Source organism: Sceloporus undulatus, chromosome 1 (assembly GCF_019175285.1).
Source record: "Sceloporus undulatus isolate JIND9_A2432 ecotype Alabama chromosome 1, SceUnd_v1.1, whole genome shotgun sequence".
NCBI classification, from domain to species: Eukaryota; Metazoa; Chordata; class Lepidosauria; order Squamata; family Phrynosomatidae; genus Sceloporus; species Sceloporus undulatus.
Window position 1 is genome coordinate 89,325,891 of NC_056522.1, and position 24,920 is coordinate 89,350,810.

General features: G+C 38.5%; 1 protein-coding gene across 1 annotated transcript in view; it reads right to left on the reverse strand.

The window, feature by feature from the left end:
* Positions 1 to 24,920, reverse strand: part of UTRN (utrophin) — a 494,831-nt gene that overhangs the window by 331,854 nt on the left and 138,057 nt on the right. The window contains exons 26-36 of the mRNA XM_042456820.1: positions 23,699 to 23,878; positions 22,351 to 22,485; positions 19,037 to 19,186; positions 16,732 to 16,893; positions 16,302 to 16,430; positions 12,991 to 13,164; positions 11,648 to 11,803; positions 10,940 to 11,110; positions 7,474 to 7,653; positions 620 to 748; positions 290 to 460 (exon numbers count right to left, since the gene is read on the reverse strand). Coding sequence (XP_042312754.1) covers positions 290 to 460; positions 620 to 748; positions 7,474 to 7,653; positions 10,940 to 11,110; positions 11,648 to 11,803; positions 12,991 to 13,164; positions 16,302 to 16,430; positions 16,732 to 16,893; positions 19,037 to 19,186; positions 22,351 to 22,485; positions 23,699 to 23,878 — 1,737 coding nt within the window. The remainder of the gene's footprint in view (positions 1 to 289; positions 461 to 619; positions 749 to 7,473; positions 7,654 to 10,939; positions 11,111 to 11,647; positions 11,804 to 12,990; positions 13,165 to 16,301; positions 16,431 to 16,731; positions 16,894 to 19,036; positions 19,187 to 22,350; positions 22,486 to 23,698; positions 23,879 to 24,920) is intronic.

A 24,920-nucleotide genomic window follows, 5' to 3' on the forward strand; every position in this document is an offset into this window, starting at 1 on the left:
AATACCTTTTGTGCAATGCCTACAGGTCTGTATTTACAGAGCATTACCTGTAAAGAGATCATGATTAACTCCAAAGGGAGTTAAACTCAAAAGCACAAGACCCTATCTTAAATGTTTTTGGTGAAGGAGAAATCAGAAATTTGGGGGTCACACATAATCAAAATGACCAAGTGCTGTTTAACCAACTTGACAATGGTCTCAATCCAACATCCTCTCATTGTAGTATAACTACAATGTCATATGAGTCATATACCGTCCCTACAAGCTCTAATTCACAGATCTTCCTCACCTTAGCACTTCTGATATGCTGTGATACTTTCTCAAAGTTCCTGTTCAGTTCAGCTAATTTGGGCTCTACAAGCTCACGGCACGACACACCACGGCTATTCATCAGGATAACAGCTTGGTCACGCACACTGTCAATTCTGAGACTAACATCATCCAACTCTGATGTCAGGCGCTGAAAAGAAAAGAAAAAGCAGCACAGGGCTTAGTGTTTAGTACAGAGCAGGATCAAATGCGAAGGGAGTGTCAAGAGGGAAATCAACTGAGGAATCTGGCAACATTTTATTTAGACTATTCTGTATAAGCCACATCAGTAAGCAATTAGGTTTGCCACCTTCACTGTCTCTTCTTTCTCACTGGCTGACTTTTTCTCAATCTCATCCAGCAGGGCTTCAGCTTGGTAAAGCCAAGTGCTTATGTGCGCAACAGTCTCATCAAAAATCTCCAATTGACTTTGGTGATTCTGAAAAGCAAAGACAAAGAGAAATCAATGAAAAAATACCTAGAGGAAGATCAATAAAATGCAAATGCTGTAGCTATTTTGACAAGAAACATTTAGCAGTAGTCAGTCATCACCATATTTATTTAGATTTCTAGCTCACTGCACGCCAAGAGCTCTAAATAGATCCACCAACACAAGCCAAAATAAAACTGAAACAGAGGAAGTCTCGTCCCACTATTTTCTATCTTCTGCTTCAATGAGACAGGAGCAGAAACAGTCCAAGATATTTTGCTGCCTGAAACAAAAAATCTAGCATGCTGTCCTTCCAGAGAGAGACACACACAGAGAGAAATTACACCCCAGTTACACAAACACAAGTATCAAGGTTAACTAGGCAGACATTTGAATTTTACTTCAACAACAGCAACATGTCAGCGTCCTCCACTGCTCTTGTAGTCATCGGGCAAGTTCAAAGGGTGCGGCACATACAGTGCTCTCCTCCAAGAAAGGGAAATGGGCAAAAGGCTGAAACTCTCCATCACCTCAGTGCTTCATCCTATCTAATGGTACAAGTCAGTCCTAAGGAGGAGAGTAGTTTCCATGGATCTGACTCATTACTCAAGAACAAGACTCCCCATACAACTAAGTAAATATATAATATTCATATTCCTACTTCAAAATAAAGGTCAATAGCAAATGAATTAGTGAATTGCTGTTGTAACCGTGTGTCTTCAAGTCATTTCTGACCTAAAGTAACCCTACGGCAAATCTACCACAGGATTTTCGTGGCATGATCTGTTCTGAAGTAGTTTGCCCTTGCCTTCCTCTGAGGCTGAGAGAGTGTGACTTGTCTAACATTACCCAAGGGGTTTCTATGGCTAAGCAGGAATTCAAACCCTGGTTCCACAGAGTTCTAGTTCAATATGTAAACCACTATACCACATCCACTCCTGGGTTAGAAAATACAGTTTATCAAAACACACAAACAATTCATAACGTAGGCAGCTGCTAGATAGTCTACATTAGGAAGGATATATTGTCCCATGTCATTTCCATACATCCCATACCCTAAAATAGCTGACATTTATCCCGCAGGGTAGCCCTACAAGCCATTTCACCATATTTTCAGACAGTCTCTAACTTCTGGAGTGGGGCTTGTACTGAGTTGTTGTTTTTTTCAAAATGCTTCCTTATTTTTTCAGTCAATCATGCTTTGAAAAAAGGCATGTATAGTCCACCCAAAAGTGCAGAGGGCCCCAAACACCCAAAACTTGGCAAAATGGCCAACAGCACTACCCAAGCCTTTGGGGCACAACCAGCCATTGCAGGAAGGAAATTCCCCCACCCCATCTCAAAAAAATCAGGGGAGGAGGACCACATGCCATATTTTACCTTCCTTCCTAAACAGGAAGAAAATATGTTATCAAAGTCAAGATTCCTAATGTTAAAATCCAGCGCTAGATAAAGCCAAAGGACTACCCTCATTGGAGTATTATAAAATTAGGGGAAAGCATTCATAAAGAATGCTGTCTACAATAACCAAAAGAGAGTATTTCTAATGTTTCATTACATTTCTCTATATATTTGTTCTTGGGTTACCATTTCATATCAATGTTTTTGTTATTTCAAGTAGAAGGAAAATGAGGAAAGAGGAGCAACATTTTAGACACTGTGGGGAACACTGATTTTTAATATTTCCAGAAAAGCTGTTGTCATCTTTTATCAACCTAATTCAATTGACACATTTTTTACACCCACAAGCTGACTGACAGAATTGAATATACATGCAGAATTGTTGCTTTCAAGAGCTCTAAAAGTGCTTTGTTGGGGGAAGCTGTAATTTAGCAGCCTTACTACATCAGCTAGAGGTTCTTTTTTCCCTACAAACTATTTGTAGAACCTACTTCTTGATTTTATCCATTCACTCTCAAGAATCAGGTGCCGTCTAGAGGTAATGAGCTAGATATAAGCCAACAAACTGAAGCTGAATCCAGATAAAACAGAAGTACTGTGTGTGTTTAAAACTCTTCCCTGGAAGCAGCAAGTAGATAGGTTTGTAGGTTCTTCCTAATCTCAGTATATTCATCACCTGAGTCCCAGGTGGCCTCAGTGACTAAGAATGGCTACTTTTTAGGTTTGGTTGGCATACCTGATACAATCCTTGGGTCCTGACCTGAGAGAAAGGTAGCATATAAATGAATTAAGTAAATAAATAAATTGTCCACAGTGTTCCATTCTTTGATAAACTCAAGAATGGACTATATTCTGTTGAGGTTGTGCCCTTGAAGACTTTCAAGAAGCTGCAACTGTTGTAGAACGCAGCAGCCTGAATGCTGACAGGTAGCACAGGGAGGACTGGTGTCACCTCAGTCCTAAATAAACTGCACTAGCTGTTGATCTGCTACAGAGCCAAGTCAAGGCATTTTCTCCACAGTCAAGCAGGAAGAATGAAGTAGCAACAAGAAGAGGCAGCTGCAGACATGTACTCATCTATTTCTGAGTGTCTTGTTGGGAGGGGTGTGTCCTTGCCGCCAAAACACTCTGGAGGAGGTGATTTAGACAATTTTACAGGCGATTGTATAAGCCACCCTTTCCAGAATAACTTAGTTCCAAGGACCACTAAGAAGAAAAGCACTGTAGCCACCTTCTGCCAACATAGCTCTCATCTTTTCCTCAGCTTGCTTTTTTTTTCATGCTGATGCTGAATTGCTGCTACTTTCAGATCCACTGTTACCAGAAGAGCCAACAGGGTTGCAGTCATACAGATTTCAATGACATGGATCCTGATAAGTAAAAGAGCAGCTCCTCTACAGACAAGTCTACCTGTTCCAGGCCCTTGGATATGGATGAACAATGAAGTAATATTTTATATTGAACCTGTATACTGCATTAGTGTTTTCAGCTTCTGAAAGAGAGTGTTTAATTGTTATTTTAGGTACCCCACCGTAATACCCCAGGATTTTTTTTCATTCAATCTATTTGTGGAACCTGCTTCTTGATTTATTCAGTCACTCAAAAGAATCAGGTGCTAGATGGGTATTGCGGTATTATGTAATCCAATTCATATATTCCCGACCACCATCTTGAGGGGAGAGAAGCAGGCAAGAAACAACAGGCCTCCGCCTGCCAAGTTGAAGAGCCCTCCCCCGACCACCATCTTGAGGGGAGAGAAGCAGAGGTTTTTTTGGGGTTTTTTTTTTGTTGTTGTTACTTGCTTTGTTGTTGTATATGCATATGTATGCTGTAAACCGCTTTGATCGTAGGAAAAGCAGTATACAAATAAAACATATTATTATTATTATTATTATATCCCAGACTAGGACTCAAGGAAAAGAGCAGGCTCTAAATCTATATTAATTTCAATAATTTAGTAATAATTAATTAATAATTTCAAGAAGGTGAGGTGCCTGTAGAACAACACTGATTAAATAATTGCTTATACAGTATAACCTGAAAGAGATTTCCATGGTATTTAGCACCTCTACATTGAATTCAATATCACTAACATTTTTTGCTTCCTATTTATCAAATGAAGCCATTCATAAAAACTGTATGAATGACAACCTATTATTTTCCCTTCTGTAGCAAAATAATTAAACAGTCACAGTCACATGGAACTTTAAAATACCCAGCTCCTCTTTATTAACATAGAATTGTAATGGACCTGACACTTCAGTCTGTCTAGACTCAAAAGGTTTGTTGGTTGAATTAAATAGGAGTCAATCTGGTCTGCTAGTTGAGAATGTTTGACTGAAATCTAATCCCCAGTGAGCTGTGAAATAATTATCAAAATAGTGGTTTCAGCACAAGCAGTGACAAAAAAAGTTGATGAAAAATAAAACAATATACTTATCTATCTATTAAGGTCAGGTTTCAATTAGTTCTATACTCTCAAGGGGAAACTATGCTTACATTTTTAGAAAAACCTGTTTTCAGAACTGACAAGGTTTCCAAAAATAGTTTGAACAACTATTTCTCCATTCCTAAATAACAAATCTTATCAAAGATGATCCAAACAGAGAGTCCCTAAAATGTCTCTTTGGATCCTGGTCATTAGTCTTTCCTGAGATACATTTCTGGTATTTTATTTCAATGTCAAAATGATGGCAATTATGTCAGTTAAGGCCTGTGGAATGGCCTGCTGGATGAGATCTGTCAAATCACCAGCTTGGATGCTTTTAAGAAAGCAGTTAAGACGGACCTCTTCCGGCAGGCCTTTCCAGAATCAAGTCCTCAGCCATATAATAACCACACAATGACCACTCCCATACATCACGGACATTTATGTATTATGTTATGACTCTGTCCACGACTATTTGATTTTATATTTAATGTTTTATGTAGTTTTAATTGCAAATTGTTTAATTCTTTTTTTAAGGGGGGATATTGTATATATGATATTATTGTATGATTTTATATGCCGTTAGCCACTTTGATTGTTTTTACAAAAAGGGGGATATAAATAAAAGTTTTATCATTATTATTATTATTATCATCATCATCATCATCAAGAGAGGACCTATCACTGTCCTCCACTATCTTTAATCATGGTTATTGCTAGTGATAGGATTATCTTAAAAAAGTGAAGTTGGAAATTTCCAAATGTAAAGGGAAACGTTATTAAATGTATTTTAACTTACTTGATTGACTTAAGCTGGGCCTGAAGCATCAGCTTAATTCCAGAATTTAATTATTAATTAGTTAATGTATATACTCATGTATAAGTCAACCGCATGTATAAGTCGAGGGACAGTTTTAGGGTCAAAATCATGGATTTTGATATGACCTGTGAATAAGTCAAGGGTAAAACTTAGGGGGCTATAAGGAAGGGGAAGGGGGAAATACCACTTCCGTCCCTCCTTCTCCTTCTCTGGACTTCTCCCGAGCCCCTAATTCCCAGGTGCTGGAGGAAAGGTTTGAACATCAGATTGAGAAGGGAAGCAAGTGGAGTTAAATGGGGAGTTTTTTACTAGGAAGAGAAGCCTTGCAGATCAGATCGGAAACCTCTTTCAAAACAAACAAAACAAACAGCTTCATTTATATACCGCTTCATACTGAACTAGCAGCATCTAAGCAGTTTACAACTGTAAGCTAACTGCCCCCAACAATCTGGAAGGATTGCAAGCCTGAGTCGAGCTTGAGCCCTTTTGCTGGTCTTGAACTCGCAACCTTATGGTTTTGAGTGAGTGGCTGCAGTACAGGCATTTAACCACTGTGCCACCAGGGCTCCTTTCACACACACAGAGAGAGAGAGAGAGAGAGAGAGAGAGATGAGCATCAGGCTTGCTCGTTTTAGGACCTTTCTAAGTCGTACTAGTGTATTGATCCATATACAAGTCAACCCAGGATTTTAGGGGCATACATTTGGGGGCATAAATTTCTCGACTTATAATCGACTATACATTGTAAATGAGACCCCTACACAATTTAGATTTCCCAGTTCATTCTTTTATTAATACAAATGACTCTATTGTTTATTTCCCATCTTTCTCTCAGCACAGACTCAAATCAAGTCAAGTTTTAAAAAAACACAAAGTATTAATACAAAAACTATTAATATAAAAGTTTCAAAAATAGGCAGGGAAAGCAAGGGAAGGGTCTCTGTGGAACGGATGGGCAAATGTTATGTCAGTTAAACAACAATTCTGTTTTAAAAACATGTGTTAAAAGAGTATGATTGTTTAGTTAATTGTAGGGTTAAAAAGTTTTAAAGTACCAACAACTGGTACAGGCAGTTTGAAAAAAAGCAATCTTCTTTTCATCTAGATAATCCTCCTGGGTTTTGGATTCAACATCTCATATAGGTTCCTTATCTATTCCAGAAACCATAATTCTGAATCTCCTGACTTTAGGACTATTGCTGGGATCTAACTGGGATTAAGAAAACTTTAAGAGTGTGGAATACAAGAAGGTGAGATCGTAAGAGACGCTGGAGTCAGGGAGAGACAGGGTGGTTGGGGAAATGATATGTCAAAAATTCATGTGTATGCTTCACTTTTTTCGCAAACCTAAAAAAGAGAAAGTGGTGAAATAAACTATGGATGGCATTTTCCAGCTTTATTCTGCTAAAGCTTTTATTGTAGTCATCTAACTTAAACTTAAACAGAAATTTAGAATCAAGTTAATTTTTGGCTTCTAACTTAAATCTGTTTGCATTAGATGTGTCAAATGTTTAATTATTAACTACCTCAACCCTGAGTTGTTAACCCTTTCCTACCAACTCTTCTCTCTCTGGATCTTAGTGACATATTTAATAACAATCAAATTATATTTTAACAGAGATTATTCTATTGTCTTTACGTGGTAGATGCAAATCACCCCCACCTGTCCAAAAAAAAAAAGAAAGAAAGAAAGAAAGAAAAGAAAAGAAAAGTAATCCAGCAATGAGGAAGATTGCACTGGAATTCTTTGCAATGGAGCAGTGTTGAGCTACATAACCCTTGCAATTCTCTATAGTTAGGCTTTTCAGTTTCATAATGGGTTTTACATACTGCATCATCATCTGATACTTTTTATTGCCTTGTCAATTCAACTTGAATTCCACCTCTGCCAAACTTGTTGAGACAGGATGGAGGTTAAGTCTCTCACTTCAGAGGCATTTCCTCATTTTCTAACACTCCGCATAGTGATATGATCATCGTTAATAATTATATCCTATTTAAGTTATGCCTTGGAAATAATGTCATACAGATACCTAGACCTAAAAGACAAAAACAAAACAAAACAAAACTACATATACAGCTTACCAAAAGAGTGTTGTACCAATCTTCTGTCCATGTTCGGACTCTACTCCAACCAGCATTAAGAATGCAGACTTTTTCCTCCAAAGACGTCTCACTGCCTTCCACTAAGGTCTGGAGGACAGCACTACTCTCTGTTACAGTGTTAAGATCAACTTTCTTCCTTTCCAGTTCTCTCAGCACATTCTAAAAGGGAACAGGAACTATTAACAGAATGGCACCATATTTCTCAGGACTGCAAAATCAAACAGGGCATCAAAACATTCCCCACATTTGTCTTTGATTCTAAATCAGCCACCTTGTCTTTTTATGTGACATAAGACAGTTACCAGCAATCTAAACTTATTTCAAAATAAATCTCAAACAGTGAATGTTCTAATATTTAAGAGTGCCTTGGCAGCCACACACTCCACTGATTGTAGACTTTTCAAAGAAGATCTGGAACTGGGCTAATTCTCTTTTAGTAAAAGAAAATATTGTACCCTGTAAAACTGATGGGACTGCTAAGTCAAACCCTGAATTTCCAGGAACATACAGATTTCTTTAATGTTTTGGTATCTACTGCTGAGAAGTGGCATTTTAGCAGTTGAGACTGTATGAATTATCCCTCTGCTTTATAAGGGGTATTTTATTTAGACAGTGCAATTTACTGTATAGATTGAGTCTCCCTTATCCAAAATGCTTGGGACCAGGTGTGCTTTGGATTTTATTTTTTCAGATTTTGGAATATTTGCATATACATAATGAGATATCATGAAGATGAGACCTAAGCCTAAACATGAAATTCATGGATGTTTCATATATAGCTAATATACATAGCCTGAACATAATTTTATACACAATCTTTTTTTAAAATTTTGTTCATGAAACAAAGTTTGGGTAAATTTAACCATCAGAAATCAAAGGGACCACTATCTCAGCCACTCATGTAGACAATTTTGGATTTCTGAATTCTGGAATAAAGGATACTCAACTTGAATTATATTAACTGTCCAGAAGAAGAGAGAAGGCTCTTTGTAGCAGAAGACAGCATGCAAGCCCAAGGTTTATGACTCTTCATATTCTTAACATTAAACCATAGTTTAGTACCATGTCTCAAAGACCTCAAACAGATATGAAAAATCTAAGATCTTCTTCACACATTCATGCCCTCATCCAGAACCCAAATGTGTAGTTCCTGTAGACCTTGTTGCTTTTGCCAAAAGTGGCAATCCTTCCTCTATCCTGCTACTCTCCTATACTCCCCCAAAATCTATTCCAGATAACTAAAAAAAAAAAACTGTTGGAGCAGTTTTTTTGCATTACTCCCTCTCTACCCTTTTATACACCTAGCAATTGACAAATGTCCTTTGTACTATTTTTCTTAGTACAATGAAATTATCCTGTTCTATTTTTAACATCAATCCCCAGTACACAACATGCCTCCTTGTAGGCTAATGACTTTTTGCACTCAATTAGGCAAATAATTGACTAAATATGACTTTCTCTAAAATAGCAATCAATAATTAAAACAAACAGTATTACATTAATGGGGAAAGAAACACACTTCTGAGCACTGTGTTACACAGTGAAATACATTTCTCAGCACTGTCTCTTTATTTTTGACTGGTGTAATTAAACTGTTTGAGGGAAAGGAGGTTTTCAAATGTCTACAAAAAGACATTGGAAATTTCAGAGAAATTTTAAACCTAAAATATCATTTTTGCCAGGTTGGAAAACAGCAGTAAAGGAAGGATGGAGATAAGATAAGCTTAGAGACTTCATAGTTAAATACATTGAGATTTACCAGATGGTCTAAATTTGAGACAGTGAACTATCTGGTTGACCAAGTTTTTTTAAAAAAAGCTTTATACTGCTACACTTTTTTAAAAGACATAGGCAGGATACAGACCGCCCCAAAAGGGTGGTCTGCCCACGCCTTGTTTTGCTGTGCGAGGGAGCCATAGCGGACAAACCACACGGCTCCCTCGTGCAGCAAAAAGAACCCTTAAAAAGCGGGTTCTTCTTGCGGCACCATAAAGACATCGCAGTGCACCAATGGTTACGTCCTTATGGGGGCGTGATGTGCAGACACTAAGCATCCATCGCGTCAAAATGGCGACACCTGTGTGTATAGGGTGCCGCCATTCTGACGCCCTTGTCACATGCTAAGGGTGAGGCCAGTATGGGCAGTGCGCCCTCAGCCAACCCCTAGCACGTGGCGGGGGTGCCACAAAGGCCCATCTGGAGAGGGCCATAGAACACTATTTCCATTCATTACTGATTATATTAAGCATGTAACACAATGCAAATATTAAGTGCTCAAATTCCAATGAGTGCTCTTGTTGCAGCACTATAGGAAAATTTTGATTAACTCCTCTGCTGCAGATTGTGTAAAGCAGATGGAGTTCTAACAGCTAATCTGTCAACACCTCAAATAATTAACTTTCATCTACAGCCAATGAAATGTCTCCAAACCTTGCCAGGATGCTATTGCCTCTATTGTATTCTATAGGAACAAGGGATAAACAATAGCAGCCACAATAACTATGTGCCATATGTAATGACTTTGGAACCTGACACTAGGAAAGAAATGCCAAATATTCCAAATGCTAAGCTCCTAGTTGCAATCACCAAAGCTTGAATGTTTTCACAGAATTGGCTGCCATCTGCACAGCAGCAAAATTGTTAGGGCTGTTCCAAAATTCTGCTTTCAAACTTACATCAAATTCTTCACTTGGTTTGCTATAAATCAAGAGCAAACTATGGTTGAATATGGGCTATGTATGTTAATGACTGATTCTTTTGATCTACAGCTGGATATCTTTAACTGTAATACCAGAAACAGAAAGAAAGAGACCTATTTCTTGCAAGGCTAAAAAAAACTGGAAGGATTCCAAAGGGCCATCCAGTTCAACCTCCTGTTGATGCAAGAAATCCACAGTTAAAGCATCTATGGTAGAAGGCAATCTAACCTCTGTTTAAAAAGCTCAAATGAAGAAGAGTCCACTCTCCTCCAAGTAAGTTTACCCCACTGTTGAAGAAGTTTTTATCATCATAAAGTTGTTTCATTAATCTGAATTCATGGTTTAGGTCTTGCCCTCTGGAGTAACTGAAAAGAAGGTTGTTCTATCTTCTTCATAATAGCACTTCAGATATTTGCTCCTCTAAATTTCTACCTGATCAAATTCCTCCTCACTTGTTGATACCATTGCAACTGGATTACTACCATATATATAAATAAAAATGGGGGTAACTGTTGAACCATACACCAACTCAAGAGCCGAACTCTACTTGGTTTGGCAAAATGTTGTGACTTCTTGTCCTGTCCATTCAAATATTATTCATTTGAGAGAGAGGGAACTCATGGTAGGCTGCAATTTAGCCTGTGTGTTTATTTGTCTGCAATTGCTTCCAGGTCGAAATAGAGAGGATGTTCATTAAGAAATAAATTATGCTGTAACAAAAAGGTACAAGCTATAATTTTCCTTACCTTCGCCCATGCAATTTCAGTGTCCAAATCAGCAAGTAAACTTCCTGAAGTCGACTTCTGTACTAACTCAGCCTCAGTAGCCTCCAGCCATTTCGCCAAGGAGAAAGATACATCCTTTAATTTGCATGACAATTGCAGTGCCTGTTCTAGATCTTGCTTCCCTTCAGTGACCTGCATGAGGAACCCAACATGTAAAAACTGTCATTTCAAAAATAAAGGACAAGTAGCAGTGACAGTGTTTGGTCCAATCCATGTGGTACCACAGACAAAATAACTGATGCCCTTTCACAACTACCACTGTTGCTTTAGATTACCTGCCCAGCAGTGAAATGCAACTCAACCAACCACATATGGAGCCAACTTGTGTCCCATTCCAGGGGAAAGGCAGAGTATAAATTCAATAAACAATAGATAAATAAATAAAGTCTCATGTGAGAGAAGGCAGTCCTTCAAATAATTGCATTTGAAAAGAAGGCAATAGCAAATCACCTCTGAGTATTCCTAGGCTAAGAAAAACCTACAATATTCATGGAGACACCACAAGTCAAGACAGGAGTCTTGAAAGAACACACACATCATTTAAGACTTACACAAAAAATAAGCACAAAAAACTTGACTTATGCCAGGAAATGAATCAGAAGCTATCAGTTCAAATTTGTTTTACAGAGTAAAACAAAACTGCATTTTCTAAAGGGTGACAACCCCTACCTGTGCTCCCAAATCATTATAAAGAAATTTCAGTGCAGTCAGTTGTTCATCCATGCTCTTAGGATTGTCAGTCTGTTGTTTCTGTACAATTTGTCTTCCTGTTTTGATAACAGTTTCCACTTCAAGCTTTACTTCACTAAGGGTCTTGTAGAGTTTCTAGAGCCAAGACAACATACACCTTAGTTAACATGAAATACAACAAAAATTATTATTATTTTTCAATAAATATTTGGGTTGACTGTATTATATTACTTCTGAATGTTTGCTTTAACAGGTCAAGAAAAGAGAAGCCAATATAAATATTATGGCCAAATTACAGTTTAAATACCAGGAATATGCCACTTGTTTGCAAGCTCCTCTTCTACTCACATCATGCACACCAAATTCTCATTCAACTTCATTCATAGTAACCATAGTTTTAAATGACTTTGTAAAGTTATGAGAAGATCCAAATCAATCAGAAACTCACTTCAAATTTTAATTTCTAATTCTGAGACAAATCATGGTCAGCAATGTTTACAGTTTTCCCAAATACAACTAAAAACAAAAAAGCCATGGAAATCATGGCAAATTATGATTACTGTTAACCAGGAAATGTTGAATGGATATGGCATGTTCAAGTGCCTAAGTCAGGAAAGAGGACAGCATGCACAAATCCACAGAATCTTTTAAATTACCAGGTAAGACATCTGAATTGAGCCAAAATTAAATTAAAGTAAGTTGTTCATAAGTAAAATCTGGTGCTGTGGAAGAGTTCTGTGGATACTGTGAACTGCTTAAAAATAATCACTAAATGGCTGTCGGAGCAATCAAGCCTGAACTCTCCCCAGAAGCCAAGATGAGACTGTTCTACTTTGGCCATATCATGAGAAGACCTGACTTACTAGAAAAGACAACAATGCTGGGCAAGGTAGAGGGCAGTAGGGAAAGAGGAAGATCACATTCCAGATGGATAGAATCAATCAAGAAAGCCACATCCTAACCCTGCAACACCTGAGTAGGTCTGTTGATGAGACTTGGAGGTCTTTCATTCACAGTGCTGCCATAAGTTGAAGTCAATTTGACAGTAGTTAGCAACAACAACAAATATTTGCTTCATACAGAGTTTTAACAAGTAGGCTGACTCTTTCAGTTTTAAAACTAAATAAGACAATGAAAGTGTAATTTACAATGTTATTCTCATTCAAGCTCTCTACCAGTCTTGCAGATATGCTTCTGCAGACCACAGAAGTTTTCATTTCATATGAACCACAGAAACAAATTATCTTAAAACTTCATAAGGAAAGGAAAAAATGTACAGGGCAAGAGAAATGTGAGAAAATCCAGTCATAATTTAATATTACCATGCACTTATCGAAATGAGATTGAATTATATCTGGGTCAATGTCCTTCACATCCAAAACGTGGAGTTCAGCCTTTACATTATCCAGAACCCGTTTGCAATCCAACATACGTTGCTCAAAATTTGCTGGCTTCTGGAATAGTTGATATTTTGTAGATACTTCCCGGAGTTTTCTCTGTTTATATAAGAAAGAAAAACATCATACTCTAACCAAAGAATTTTCTCTCTCATTCATGCACATGCACATGCAAATACACACACACACGTATTCATAATGTTATATCCTACACATCCCTTAAATTGTTCCTCAATCTTCATATTGCTCTTGTTTACTACCCTCTTTACCTCATCTAACATAACTATATTTCCCTCCCAACTTCTGGTTCTGTTTCTCATGACATTATCCTTCCTCTATATTATATAATTACCTTCTCCCTCTCTCTCTCTCTCTCTCTCTCACACACACACACACACACACAGAGAGAGAGAGAGAGAGAGCGTGCGCGCATTTTTTCCTGCTATACCCGTGTCACAAAGCAATGCCTCAGTCCATCCACCATTTCCAACAAATGCCTCATCTTATTTCTATGCAGTACTTTACCAACAAACTCCTAGAGCTACCTCTTCCCTTTGCCTTGAGTTATTCTCCTTCAATTCTGATTTCAACCCCCTTCAGTTTGGTTTCCATCTCCTGCACTCCACTGAAAGTCCCACAGAAAAAAATGTTGATTTCAGAGTAAAATATAAAGATACTGTTTGGTCCTTGTTCATGTCAATCTCTCTGCATGCTAGCCTCTCATACATAGTATCGTTTACTTGAACTTGAGCCCCTGTGTATCTGAGGCCTGAGTAACTTTTTCCTGAAACTTGCTGAATCACATGTTTTGATATTATCAAAGGCAAAAAAGTGTTCCTCTGCACTTTCTCTATATTTCTATCTATTTCAGGGTCCTTTCAGGGGCTTGTTTTTCATCCACCCTCTACAATCTTCTCTCTGATATGGTATCCCATGGTTTTCTGCATGGTTGGTGTCACCTGGCGTGGTGTCACCCCAATTAGAATGAAAAAAGTCCATTTCATTATGTCATTATGTCTGAGAGGAGACGTGTATATTTGGGCTCTCAAATGCCGGGTTTTAGCGGGGAGAATACCTCCAAGCCTAAAATATAAAGGAGAGGGCAGAAACCACAACAAAATTCCCTTCAGCTGAGGGAGGGGTTAGGTGCATTTATTCAGAAAAAAATCCAATAATAATTGGGAGCATGGGGTGGTAGTGGCCGACACTGGGGCCCTTGAGAGGCCAGATCTTCCCAGTCTTGGTTTAGAGACCATGGTTAAAATAGCCCCTATTATGGCAAAACTGTATAGTTCTTTCCCCAAAAAATACCCATTTACTCTACTACAGCAAAACCAACAGTACTGTAGCACGCTAAATATATTATGGCATAAGCTTTCAACCTGTTAACTGAACTTTGTCCTGATCCAGCAAGTACCATATATATTCCACTATAAGTAAGCCGAGGGCAGGTTTTGGGACCAAAATTATGGCTTTTAATATGGATAAATCAAGAGTAAAACCGAGGGTATAAAGGATGAAGCAAAAGAAAAAAATGCCAGAAAACTTACAAAATTTCGGCAGGTATAACTGTTTGAGCTCATAATAAAGGTTTCATGGATGAGAGAATATAAAGGGGGTGTGAGTGCTTCCAAAACAGAGGACACTCTTGCCTTTCACCAGGAATTAAAGTACAGTACTGTACTTATACTGACCCATGAGATTAGTCTACTTTTTTGGAGTCAATATTTGACTAAAATTTCTAGACTTATACATGAATATATATAGTATATTCAACATGGAAAAGAAGTACAGAGAGTGAACTTAGAGGAAATTAAATGCAAGCAATATACAATGTGACAATTATATTAACACTTAAATGTATATAAAAGTATCACAGTGATCAATCACAAAACACTGCTGGTAACACACATTTACAAGCTTTACTTAAATGAATAAACCATGTTAAACATTAAAAAATAGCTTATCAATCATCCATATTGGGTTTAAAAAAAACATTACTTTAATTCAAATTGAAACTTTCACCCATACAGCGTTTCTCTGCCTTTTTTTCTTTTGCTCCCCTGTATATGTGGAACAACATCACACAACACCTGCTGGCTTTGATTTAATTCATATCCATCAAAATCTAAGATTTTTCATGGGTACTTTGACTCAAGTTCCTAGTTCCCCATTCCCACCTGGCCAGTACAGTCAATACATCTAAAGTTTTTTTTAAAAAAAGTAGCACTTTTCAGGACAACTGAAAAGAAGAAATGTCACCAGATGCATTTGACAAAGTGGATTGTGTTTACTATACACTTATACTAGAAACTACTTCTTCACATTTAGTCTCAAAGATACTACTGGATTCCTTTATGGATTCCTGGATACCTAAGATGGCTATATGCCTTTGAATAATAATATATTTAACAGTGAGAGATCATGGAAGCTGCTTTCAAACCCCTAGAGAGCCACCTAGGCACTATCTCTGCCCTACTGCAACTCAGAGGCTGTATAGACCAGTGTTATACCCCAGCCTCAGGGCAGAATGGGAGTGTGGCATCTGCACAACCCAAGGCTGCCCTGATGCCATCATCACGCCATGCGCCTGACTGCTACATCCAGTTGACACAGCACCAAAAGGTGTGCTGGAAAGTGCCGCCGTAGCAGCAAAGGTGCCTTTTCCCCAGAGTGGCATTTTGCTGTTCCTTTTAGTGTCGGGGAAAGGCTGGATCGGGACTGTGGCATATAGTTACTATGGCCTCAATCTGGCGCATAATCTCTCTTTGTTTGTCGTGTGTCCCCCCTCCTTTTTTTCTCCTGATACCCATGTTGAATTTTAGATGGCAGACTTTTCCAGAGCAGGAACTTGCCCTCTTGTACAGCATCATGCACACTCAAAGTACAATTATACAATCAATGAAGAACAAAGAAAGAATTTTGTTCTATGACTGTACACTTTAATAAATGCTAGTAAATCCCACATAACACAAACCATAATTAAATTTCCCTAATAATAATAATTCCTGTCTCAGCCTTCTGCTTTCTTCTTGAACTTTCTCAGACTCAAGGAATGTACGTATTCAAACCAAGAGCAGTCTAGAATTCTGTTAAAACAATTCAAGGGGCAACCCTGAGATTTTTCACAGCACAAATGCTCTGTTATTTTTTAATATACATATTTATATTCAGTCCTAGTAAACAACAAGAAAAAAGGAGGAAAAACAGATATGTCAAATATTTGTTATTTTCACCTGTAAGGCATCCAGTTGTGACCCACCACGAGGAGATCTGCATTCTGGGACAGCTGGCATCCATGACCGCACATTCTTTTTTAGCTCTTCCAAGGTAGATTCATGGGCAGCAATCTCAGCTTGGATTTTCTGCCAAGTCATTATAGGAGAGGGGAAAAATAGCACATGGCAGATATCAGCCTTTACGGCAATAAATCACATTGCAGAGGTCTATTATGAATGTTACCATGCCTGCATCAGTCATGCTGGCTTTGATGATAGGCTGCTTCTTTCAAAGTCATTAGGGCCATTACAGCAGGTATTCCAATGCATCCTCCCACATCGGCACACAGTTAAATTATAAAGTACAGACTCCCTTCAAGAGACAACTTGTCATCATTCTGCAACTCAAAATCCTGGTTAGCAAAAACAAAAACAAAACTTGAAATACCTGTGCCTCCTGTGGCATTTGAAAGGCATCTATTCTATCAGTCAAGTATGACGTTAGCTGCTTATCCAGATCCTTCAAACTTTCTTGGAGAACTTGTAACATGTGCTCAGTTTCCCGCATCATTTGAAGCTGTTGTTCCAAGGAAATCTGTCTGCTCACTGCCTAAAGGGAAAGCAGGAGAATACGAAATACTTCTGAATCTGAACATAACCCTAAACATAAATATGTAATAAAATGTGGACAGCATACACTGCTTTAAATTTCCTTTTTTCTACCAAAGAACTATGATCAAATATTTCTTTCTTAAAGTCATGGAACAACCTATTGGAATATGCACACTTTAGAGATTCCCAACATGGGAAAACCATTTGGTGGTACTGATTTCCCTCATTAAACACTGATAGGATTGGAACCTGCCAGGAACAGGAAAAAAGGAGATACAAACATAGTCTGAACACAAAAAGGATCTTATCATGACGTAACATATTCCAAAATGGACTGATGCACAAGGATTCTGTCCTCTGCCCTCAGGCTGCTCCTAAACTCTGCAAATAATTCCATAATCACATACTTTGAAGTTCAGTACTTCTCAAATCCCAAGGCTAAGGATAAACAGTTCTTTTACCCTATCAGTCATCAGAACAAAACAATCTGCATTGAAAATGTGACTAGAACTGCAACTGCTGCTTAAAATATATGCAGAAGGAATCATTAACTCAAAAGAATGGTCTTAACTGTCACTGCAGTTCTAGCAAGAGGTCATAAATTCACTATGTTGCAGTGGAATTAAGCTTACTTAACCTATGAAATGGTTGAGTTTACTTATAGGCCTTAGAAATTCTTGAACAAACTGGGCAATTCAGACTAGACAATTCAAATCGCAACACGCAGAAAGAAACTAAGAAATTATCTGCCATTTCTATCTTTGATTATACTGGAATATAAAAGAAAAACAAAGTATGATCATGCCTAACTTCACTTGGAACACCTATGAGCTCCTGTTAGTGTTCAGACAATCACTACAATGAATAAAAAATCTCCAATAAAGACTTTAATCAGTAGTTTCTGGTTCTGAGAACACAACCCATTAACTGTTACTACTCTTCAACTAACTCTTCATTTACAGAATGAGATTCTCCCCTATTTGTAAACACTTCATTATATAAAAATCTCATTAGTTCTTGTTTTAGATCAGTTACTTGTATCATTGATAACATTAACAATTAACAGAGGGGGGTTTTTTAATTGAATGATTACGGTCAATTCATAACTCAACAAATCATTATTATTTGTTCTGGTATGCAAAACAGTTCTGATTCATCAAACTATATGCACCTTAACAGGCTATGCATGTTTGCCAAACAGTCCATAAAGGAACAGCCTCTATTTGGGTTGGTGAGTTGCAAGTTGTGCTAACCTACTATCAGAGATTAGAAACATTATTTTGTGGACTAGAAATCCCAGAAGCCTCCAGACTGAATGACCAATAGTGTAAAATGTTAGGATCTAAAAAGTAACTTTTTCCAAGTTCTGCCTAATTTAATCATAATCAGGTGCTGACAGCCAATTCATGCTTCATTCAGAGTTAAACACTGACAATAGTGAAACTTGAAGGGCAGGGAAGCTCCTAAATGTGCAGTGGGGGTGATGTATGCAATGCTTGGAATGGAAAGAATATCCAAAAATATTTGAAAAATTGTCAGAAAACATGTTTTTCAAGTGTTGAGAAACTCTTGAGGAGAAGAATCCTGAACTGACAATTATTTTCACACTTCAGGACTTATTCTGTGTAAAAGTTTGTACACGGATGTTTTGCTCAGAAGACAGCTTTTTTGTGGAAGAAACAGCATTTTATATAAAGAAAATAGTATTTTTATACAGAAATATTATTTCCTGCCCAGAAAACGCTATTTCCTGCACAGAAAGTGCTGAATTGAGGACTTATTCTGTGCAAAATTTGCATGTTTTATTTGTAAATAAAATAGCATTGACTGCATAGAAAACATTTTTTCTGCTTCCTGTGCAGAAAATGCTGTTTTCTGTGCAAAGCAACCACATGCAAATTTTACATAGAATAAATCTCAAATTCTAAATAGGTTTTTAAAACTGTATGATGTTCAAAGCTTTCCTCACAGCAGGAAGAAAATTGTTAAATTTTTGCTTCCTTCAAGAAGAAGCTTAGTGAAGAATTACATTCCTAGACAAAGCACATCAACAGAAGGTACTGAAGACAGGGGACGCATATGTGAGAATGACAGTGATCATGAAGAAGAAGAACTGTTCTACTCAGCACTCAAGCTCTTACCACATGGCTTAATTCTTCATAGCGAGCATTGAAAGCCTCCAATTTTTCACTGATAATTTCATCAAGGATCCCTCCATCAATCAATGTTTGGCCAAGCTCCCGAATTTGAGTCCGATTATCCGCAGGATGCCGCAGGACAGATTCCAGTGACTAAGAAGGAAATTAATGTACTTGAAATTTGTTTAAAATACTTACGTATATGGCTCTACATACAAGTGCTTTGGGTGATTTACAATAAAACCACAGAGAGAGAAAAATACAGTAATTCCAGACAAAAACTAATGGAAATCCTATACTTTATATAACAATAAAGAAGGGAGCCTCTTAATATCACAGAGCAACCTTAATCAATAAAACTTAGCAGTACATTATGGTCTAAATACAATTGCTAGTCCCAACTAGAGAAAAGACACTAAATCAATTGCTGAATGGTAAGACGACACTTTAAAAGGTCATAAATACTCTAAAGCAGTGACGCCCAAACTTTGGTCCTCCAGGTGTTTTGGACTTAACTCCCAGTAGCTAAAGCTACATTGGCCAACAGTCAGGAATTCTGAGAGCCGAAGTCCAAAACCTCGAAAGGACCAAATTTTGAGAAAGGCACCAGATCCTGTCTGATCTACGAAGCTAAGCAGTGTCAGCCCTGTTTATAGAATCATAGAGTTGGAAGTTTCCGCAAGGGCCATCCAGTCCAACCCCCTGCCATGCAGGAAATCTCCATCAAAGCATCCCCTACAGGTGGCCATCCAGCCTCTGCTTAAAGATCTCCAAGGAGGGAGATTCCACTACACTCCGAGGGAGTGTGTTCCACTGTTGAACAACCCTTACTGTCAGGAAGTTCCTCCTAATGTTGAGGTGGAATCTCTTTTCCTTTAGCTTGCATCCATTGCTCCGGGTCCTGTTCTCTGGAGCAGCACAAAACAAGCTTGCTCCCTCCTGAATGTGACATCCCTTTAAACAGGGCTATCATATCACCTCTTAACCTTCTCTACTCCAAGCTAAACATCCCCAGCAACCTAAGTTATTCCTCACAGGACATGATTTCCAGACCCTTCACCATTTTAGTCGCCCTCCTTTGGACACGCTCCAGCTTCTCAACATCCGTTTTAAATTGTGGTGCTCAGAACTGGACACAATATTCCTGGTGGGGCCTGACCAGAGCAGAATAGAGTGGCACTATTACTTCCCTTGATCTAGACACTATACTTCTATTGATGCAGCCTAAAATTGCATTGGCCTTGTTAGCTGCCGCATCGCACTGTTGACTCATGTTCAATTTGTGGTCTACTTGGACTCCTAGATCCCTTTCACACGTAGTTTCATTCAGCCAGGTGTCCCCCATCCTATATCTGTGCATTTCATTTTTCCGCTCTAAGTGCAGTACCTTACATTTCTCCATGTTGAAATTCATTTTGTTAGCTTTGGACCAGCTTTCTAATCTATTAAGGTAATTTTGAATTTTGATCCTGTCCTCTGGGGTATTGGCTACTCCTCCTAGTTCGATGTAATCAGCAAATTTGATAAGTATGCCCCCAATTCTTAAATCTAAGTCATTGATAAAGATGTTTTATAGCACTGGGCCGAGAACAGACTCCTGTGGGACCCCACTGGTCACTTCTCTCCAGGATGAAAAGGAGCCACTGTTGAGCAACCTTTGGTTTCCGCCAATCAACCAATTACAAATCCATGTACCAGTGTTTAGTAATGGGATGAGAGATCTCCACTAAATACCAGGTGCTGTAGGCTATATTTCAGAGGAAGGAACTGGCAAAATCACTTTTATTTTATTTATTTTTATAGTACTTTTGAATATTCCTTGTCTATGAATTTGATAGAGTCACTGCAAGTCAATAGTTGACTTGAAGGTTCACATGTACACACACAAGGCAAGGCTTCTTACTGATCCAAAGATTCTAGTTGGGAGCAGAAATTTGATTTAAGGCTATAGGTTTGAAAACCAATAGGGAACCAATCTAACTTTCCAGGAAAGGGAATACCAGAACCAGTTCACTGCTATGTAGAACATCTTATCTCTGGTCTACCAATATCATCTTTCTAAGAAGTGGGACACATAACTGGGAATGAAATGAAGAATTTAGGTTCTAAACAGGTTCAGATAGGAGCGGCCCCTTTCTCCTCCTCCCCGCCGCCGCGGGGTGTCCTTGGGGCTTGAAGGACACCCTTTTCCAGGCTGCAGGGAAGTGGCCTTTTGCCACTTCCCCGCAGCCTGGAAAGCGGCGGATCAGGGCCTCAGAGGCTGCCATTCTGGCCGCTGAGACCCCGATACCCCAGGGACAGGGACAGGCCGCCTCAAAGGGGCGGTCTGTAACGCGCCATAGAGAACATTATAGTAATCTAATTGCAAAGTGTTCTACATACACTTTCCCCAGAAAGAGATGCAAGCATGTGCATCAATCAACCAAGGCTCTGCTGGCCACTCTCACTATAGGGTCATTGGGCAACAACATGAGATCCCACAACACCCTCCAGCTGCATATCTGATCCTTAAGAAGTAATGTAATATCATCAGATTATATTCCCAGTCCTAAACTAGCCTTTCTATTAATCCACAGGACCTCCACCATCTGAACTGAGCTCAATTCATCCACATCCAGTCCATCACTATAACCAGAAAAAGGTTTGTTTTTGTCTGCTTTCACTTGTAACTTATGGCAGCCTTAAGAAAAAAACTATCACAGGGTGAGTGTGTATGATGTGTCCAAGATCACCCAGTGAGTTTCCATGGCCAAGCACAAAACCAAACCCTGGTCTCCAGAATTGTAGTCCAGTGCTCAAACCACTACATCATTCTGTCTCACAGAAAAGGTTAAGGACCTCCAAAGTTTCAATGGCATCAATGAGAGGGGGGGAGAGATGAGGGATGCTGATGAGAGTCAACCCCAACATTCTGGATTACTTTTCATGGCAACTTCATCTAGATATTTAAAAGTGCAAAAGGTCAGGGAATCGAGTCCTAAAGGTCATCCAAAATCACTTTCTAGGATGACTCACCCAAATAGAGCTAGAATGACTACAGTACAGTTTTTCCAAGTCCCATGCCTGCTAGGCAAAATGCATAGATCCCTAGGGCAAGATCTACTAAACCCACAGCACATGGATGGATGGAATAGATGGTCAAAATACTTCTGTTATATTATATACAATAGGATAACTATTATAAAGTCTACAATTACCATATCATTGTTGCTATCCTATCTCTATAAGCAGCAGATAAATATTTCTTTTTTTAAAAAAGCTTACATTTCCATTCTCTTTTTAGGTGGCAAACTAAGTTTATAGAGTGTTCAACATACCTCAAGAGCATCATTGACAGCTTCCACTTTATCTGGTAAATTTTCAGTGCATTTCATTTTCTCTTCCAAAGTATTCAGCCAGGCTGTTTCCAGATCCAAATAGTGTAACAGCTCTATCCAGCAAGACCACACTTCCTAAAGGTGAGGGTTGTGAAAGAACATTATATTTCAGAGATAAAACAGTTGCTCCTCAAATTCCAAAAATGTCATTAATTATCTCTGGGGCATCTAGCAGCCCATTCTACTCTATGATCCCTCATTTCTGTGCTCCAATCTGCAGCACTTTTCCACCTGCTATAGCCCTCACATCCTTGGGATCTTGCTCTATATTCACATCATAGAACACATGTCTCTTACACAAAATTTCATTACTATCTTTCCATTGCATGATTACTAAAGGGAAAAAGTTCCCATCTCTCCACATTAGCCCACATTAAGTAATCATACTTTGGCTTCCCCAGCAAAAACATAAAGATACATTTTCTTCTTCTCTTCATCCAAGCCACAATTAAACCAAGAAGTTTCTGGTTTAAGGTGGCTGGTTCCAAACTTGATAACCATTCAGTCTGGATGAAATGAGAGCATGTTATATAAGTTATTTTTATCTTTCTATAGTAATATAGTAAATAAGGCCTTTGGTGTGCATAAAATATTTGTCTATTTGCTTATGGATGGAGATTGGTTGAGAAGAAGAGATGGAAGTGCTATTGGGAATGATATGGTGCAAGCAAGGAAGAATGAGTCAGACTGGAACTGAGGTTTGTGGGGAATAGATTGTGAAAGAGGAACATATATGAGCACATAAAGAACACATATTTTTTAATGTGGTTAGAACTTATATTTGTAGTATAATGTTGCTTTAAAAAGGTAACTAAATGTTAGTGTGTTGGGGTGTAGTAAAGGCCTGAATACAATACATAAATATCATAGAGAGCTAGCATAGTGAAGAACATGAAGGCACACAATAAATATTATATCATAAGTTGCCCCATTCCATAAACATTAGCAACGATGAAAAAAAAAGTTTCTAATTATCATTGTGGCAGCAGTATTTAGAAAGGTCATCCAGTGGGTTTCCATTGCCAAGTAGGGAGTCAAACCCTGGTCTCCCAGTGTTCTTGTACAACACTCAAACTACTACAACACTCAAACTACTACTCTTGTTAATCCTCTTTTAACACCAAGAAACCATTAAAATACAGACACTATCTTTAAGCATGTTGTAAAGAATAAACACAATAATAGGTGTGATAATGAAGTTTAGCACTGAAGAAATTTCCTTTGGTCTGTCTCTCCCCCCCAAGGAATCACAAGGAAATTAAGGGAAGAGGTATACTATGGACCATACCTCCAAAGTGTGACATTTCCCTCGAATCCTGTTGCAAAGTTGCTGGTAATTCTCCAATACCAGGTTAAGCTCAGTTGCTAAGTCCTGGCCACCAGATGGCAGTTTAGCAGCTAACATCTTAATGTTGTCTTTCAAAATTTTCACTCGCACTTCCTTCTGCAGCACATCTTCTTTTGCTCTCTGCTCAAAGAAAATGAATACTGACCAAACTGAACTTAATTCCAAGCCTTTAGATTTTATTATAAAAATAATAAATAATCTCTGTCAGGTGTAGAGATCATAAAACCTTCTAAATATTGTTGGACTAAAATTTCAAGCATTTTCACCACTGGGTATGATGGTACAGTTCAACATCATGTAGACTCCCATTTTATTTTCCTAACACTTACACAGGCTTAAACTGAACTGCTACACCCAATTATGTTAGATCCAGTAAATAAACTGCTAAACTGAATGTCAACACCTATGTAAATCCCATTTATTCAGTGGGTCTACTCTAATTGGGACTAGCAATTGAATTTAGACCATTGTGGTGCAAACTGAACTGAAATACAGACTTAATCCAAGGGAACATTCAGACTACCTTTTATCCCGGTTCAGAAACTGGAGTAAAAACGGGAAGTTCATATTGTCCCCAATTCTTTAACATCCTAATTCGAGGCTTGCACACCCGTTGAGGGGCAAATCCCCCTTGGCGCAGGTCTTTTGAAAGTGGAGTTTTATCTGTATCTTTTGAGAAAAACCAGATCCCAGCAAATCTGAACTTCGCCCCGGTCAAGTTCGGGTCAAGTTCAAGGGAGAGATTAGATCAGAGGGAGGGCAGAGGGCGGAGCATGCCTCCTCTTCATCGGGGTGAAGGAGGAGGAGGAGGAAGGAGCAGGAAGAAAGGGCAGAATCAGGATGATGGAGGAAGAGGAGGAGGAGGAAGGAGCAGGAGGAAGGGTCAAGTTCAGGGGAGGGATTACAGTAGGTCAGAGGGAGGGCAGAGGGTGGAACATGCCTCCTCTCTCGCAGGCAGCTTCTCTCTCTCTCTCTCTCTCTTTGGTAATTTTTATTTTTGACAGACTATGCAAATAGTTCTACAGGTTGATACATATAGATAAAATGTGTCTTCTTGTGTTGCGTTTCCCTTTCGTTTGCTTGCTGCTGGCACAGCACCTCACTTTGCAAGAGGCTATTATTATTATTATTATTATTATTATTATTATTATTATTATTATTA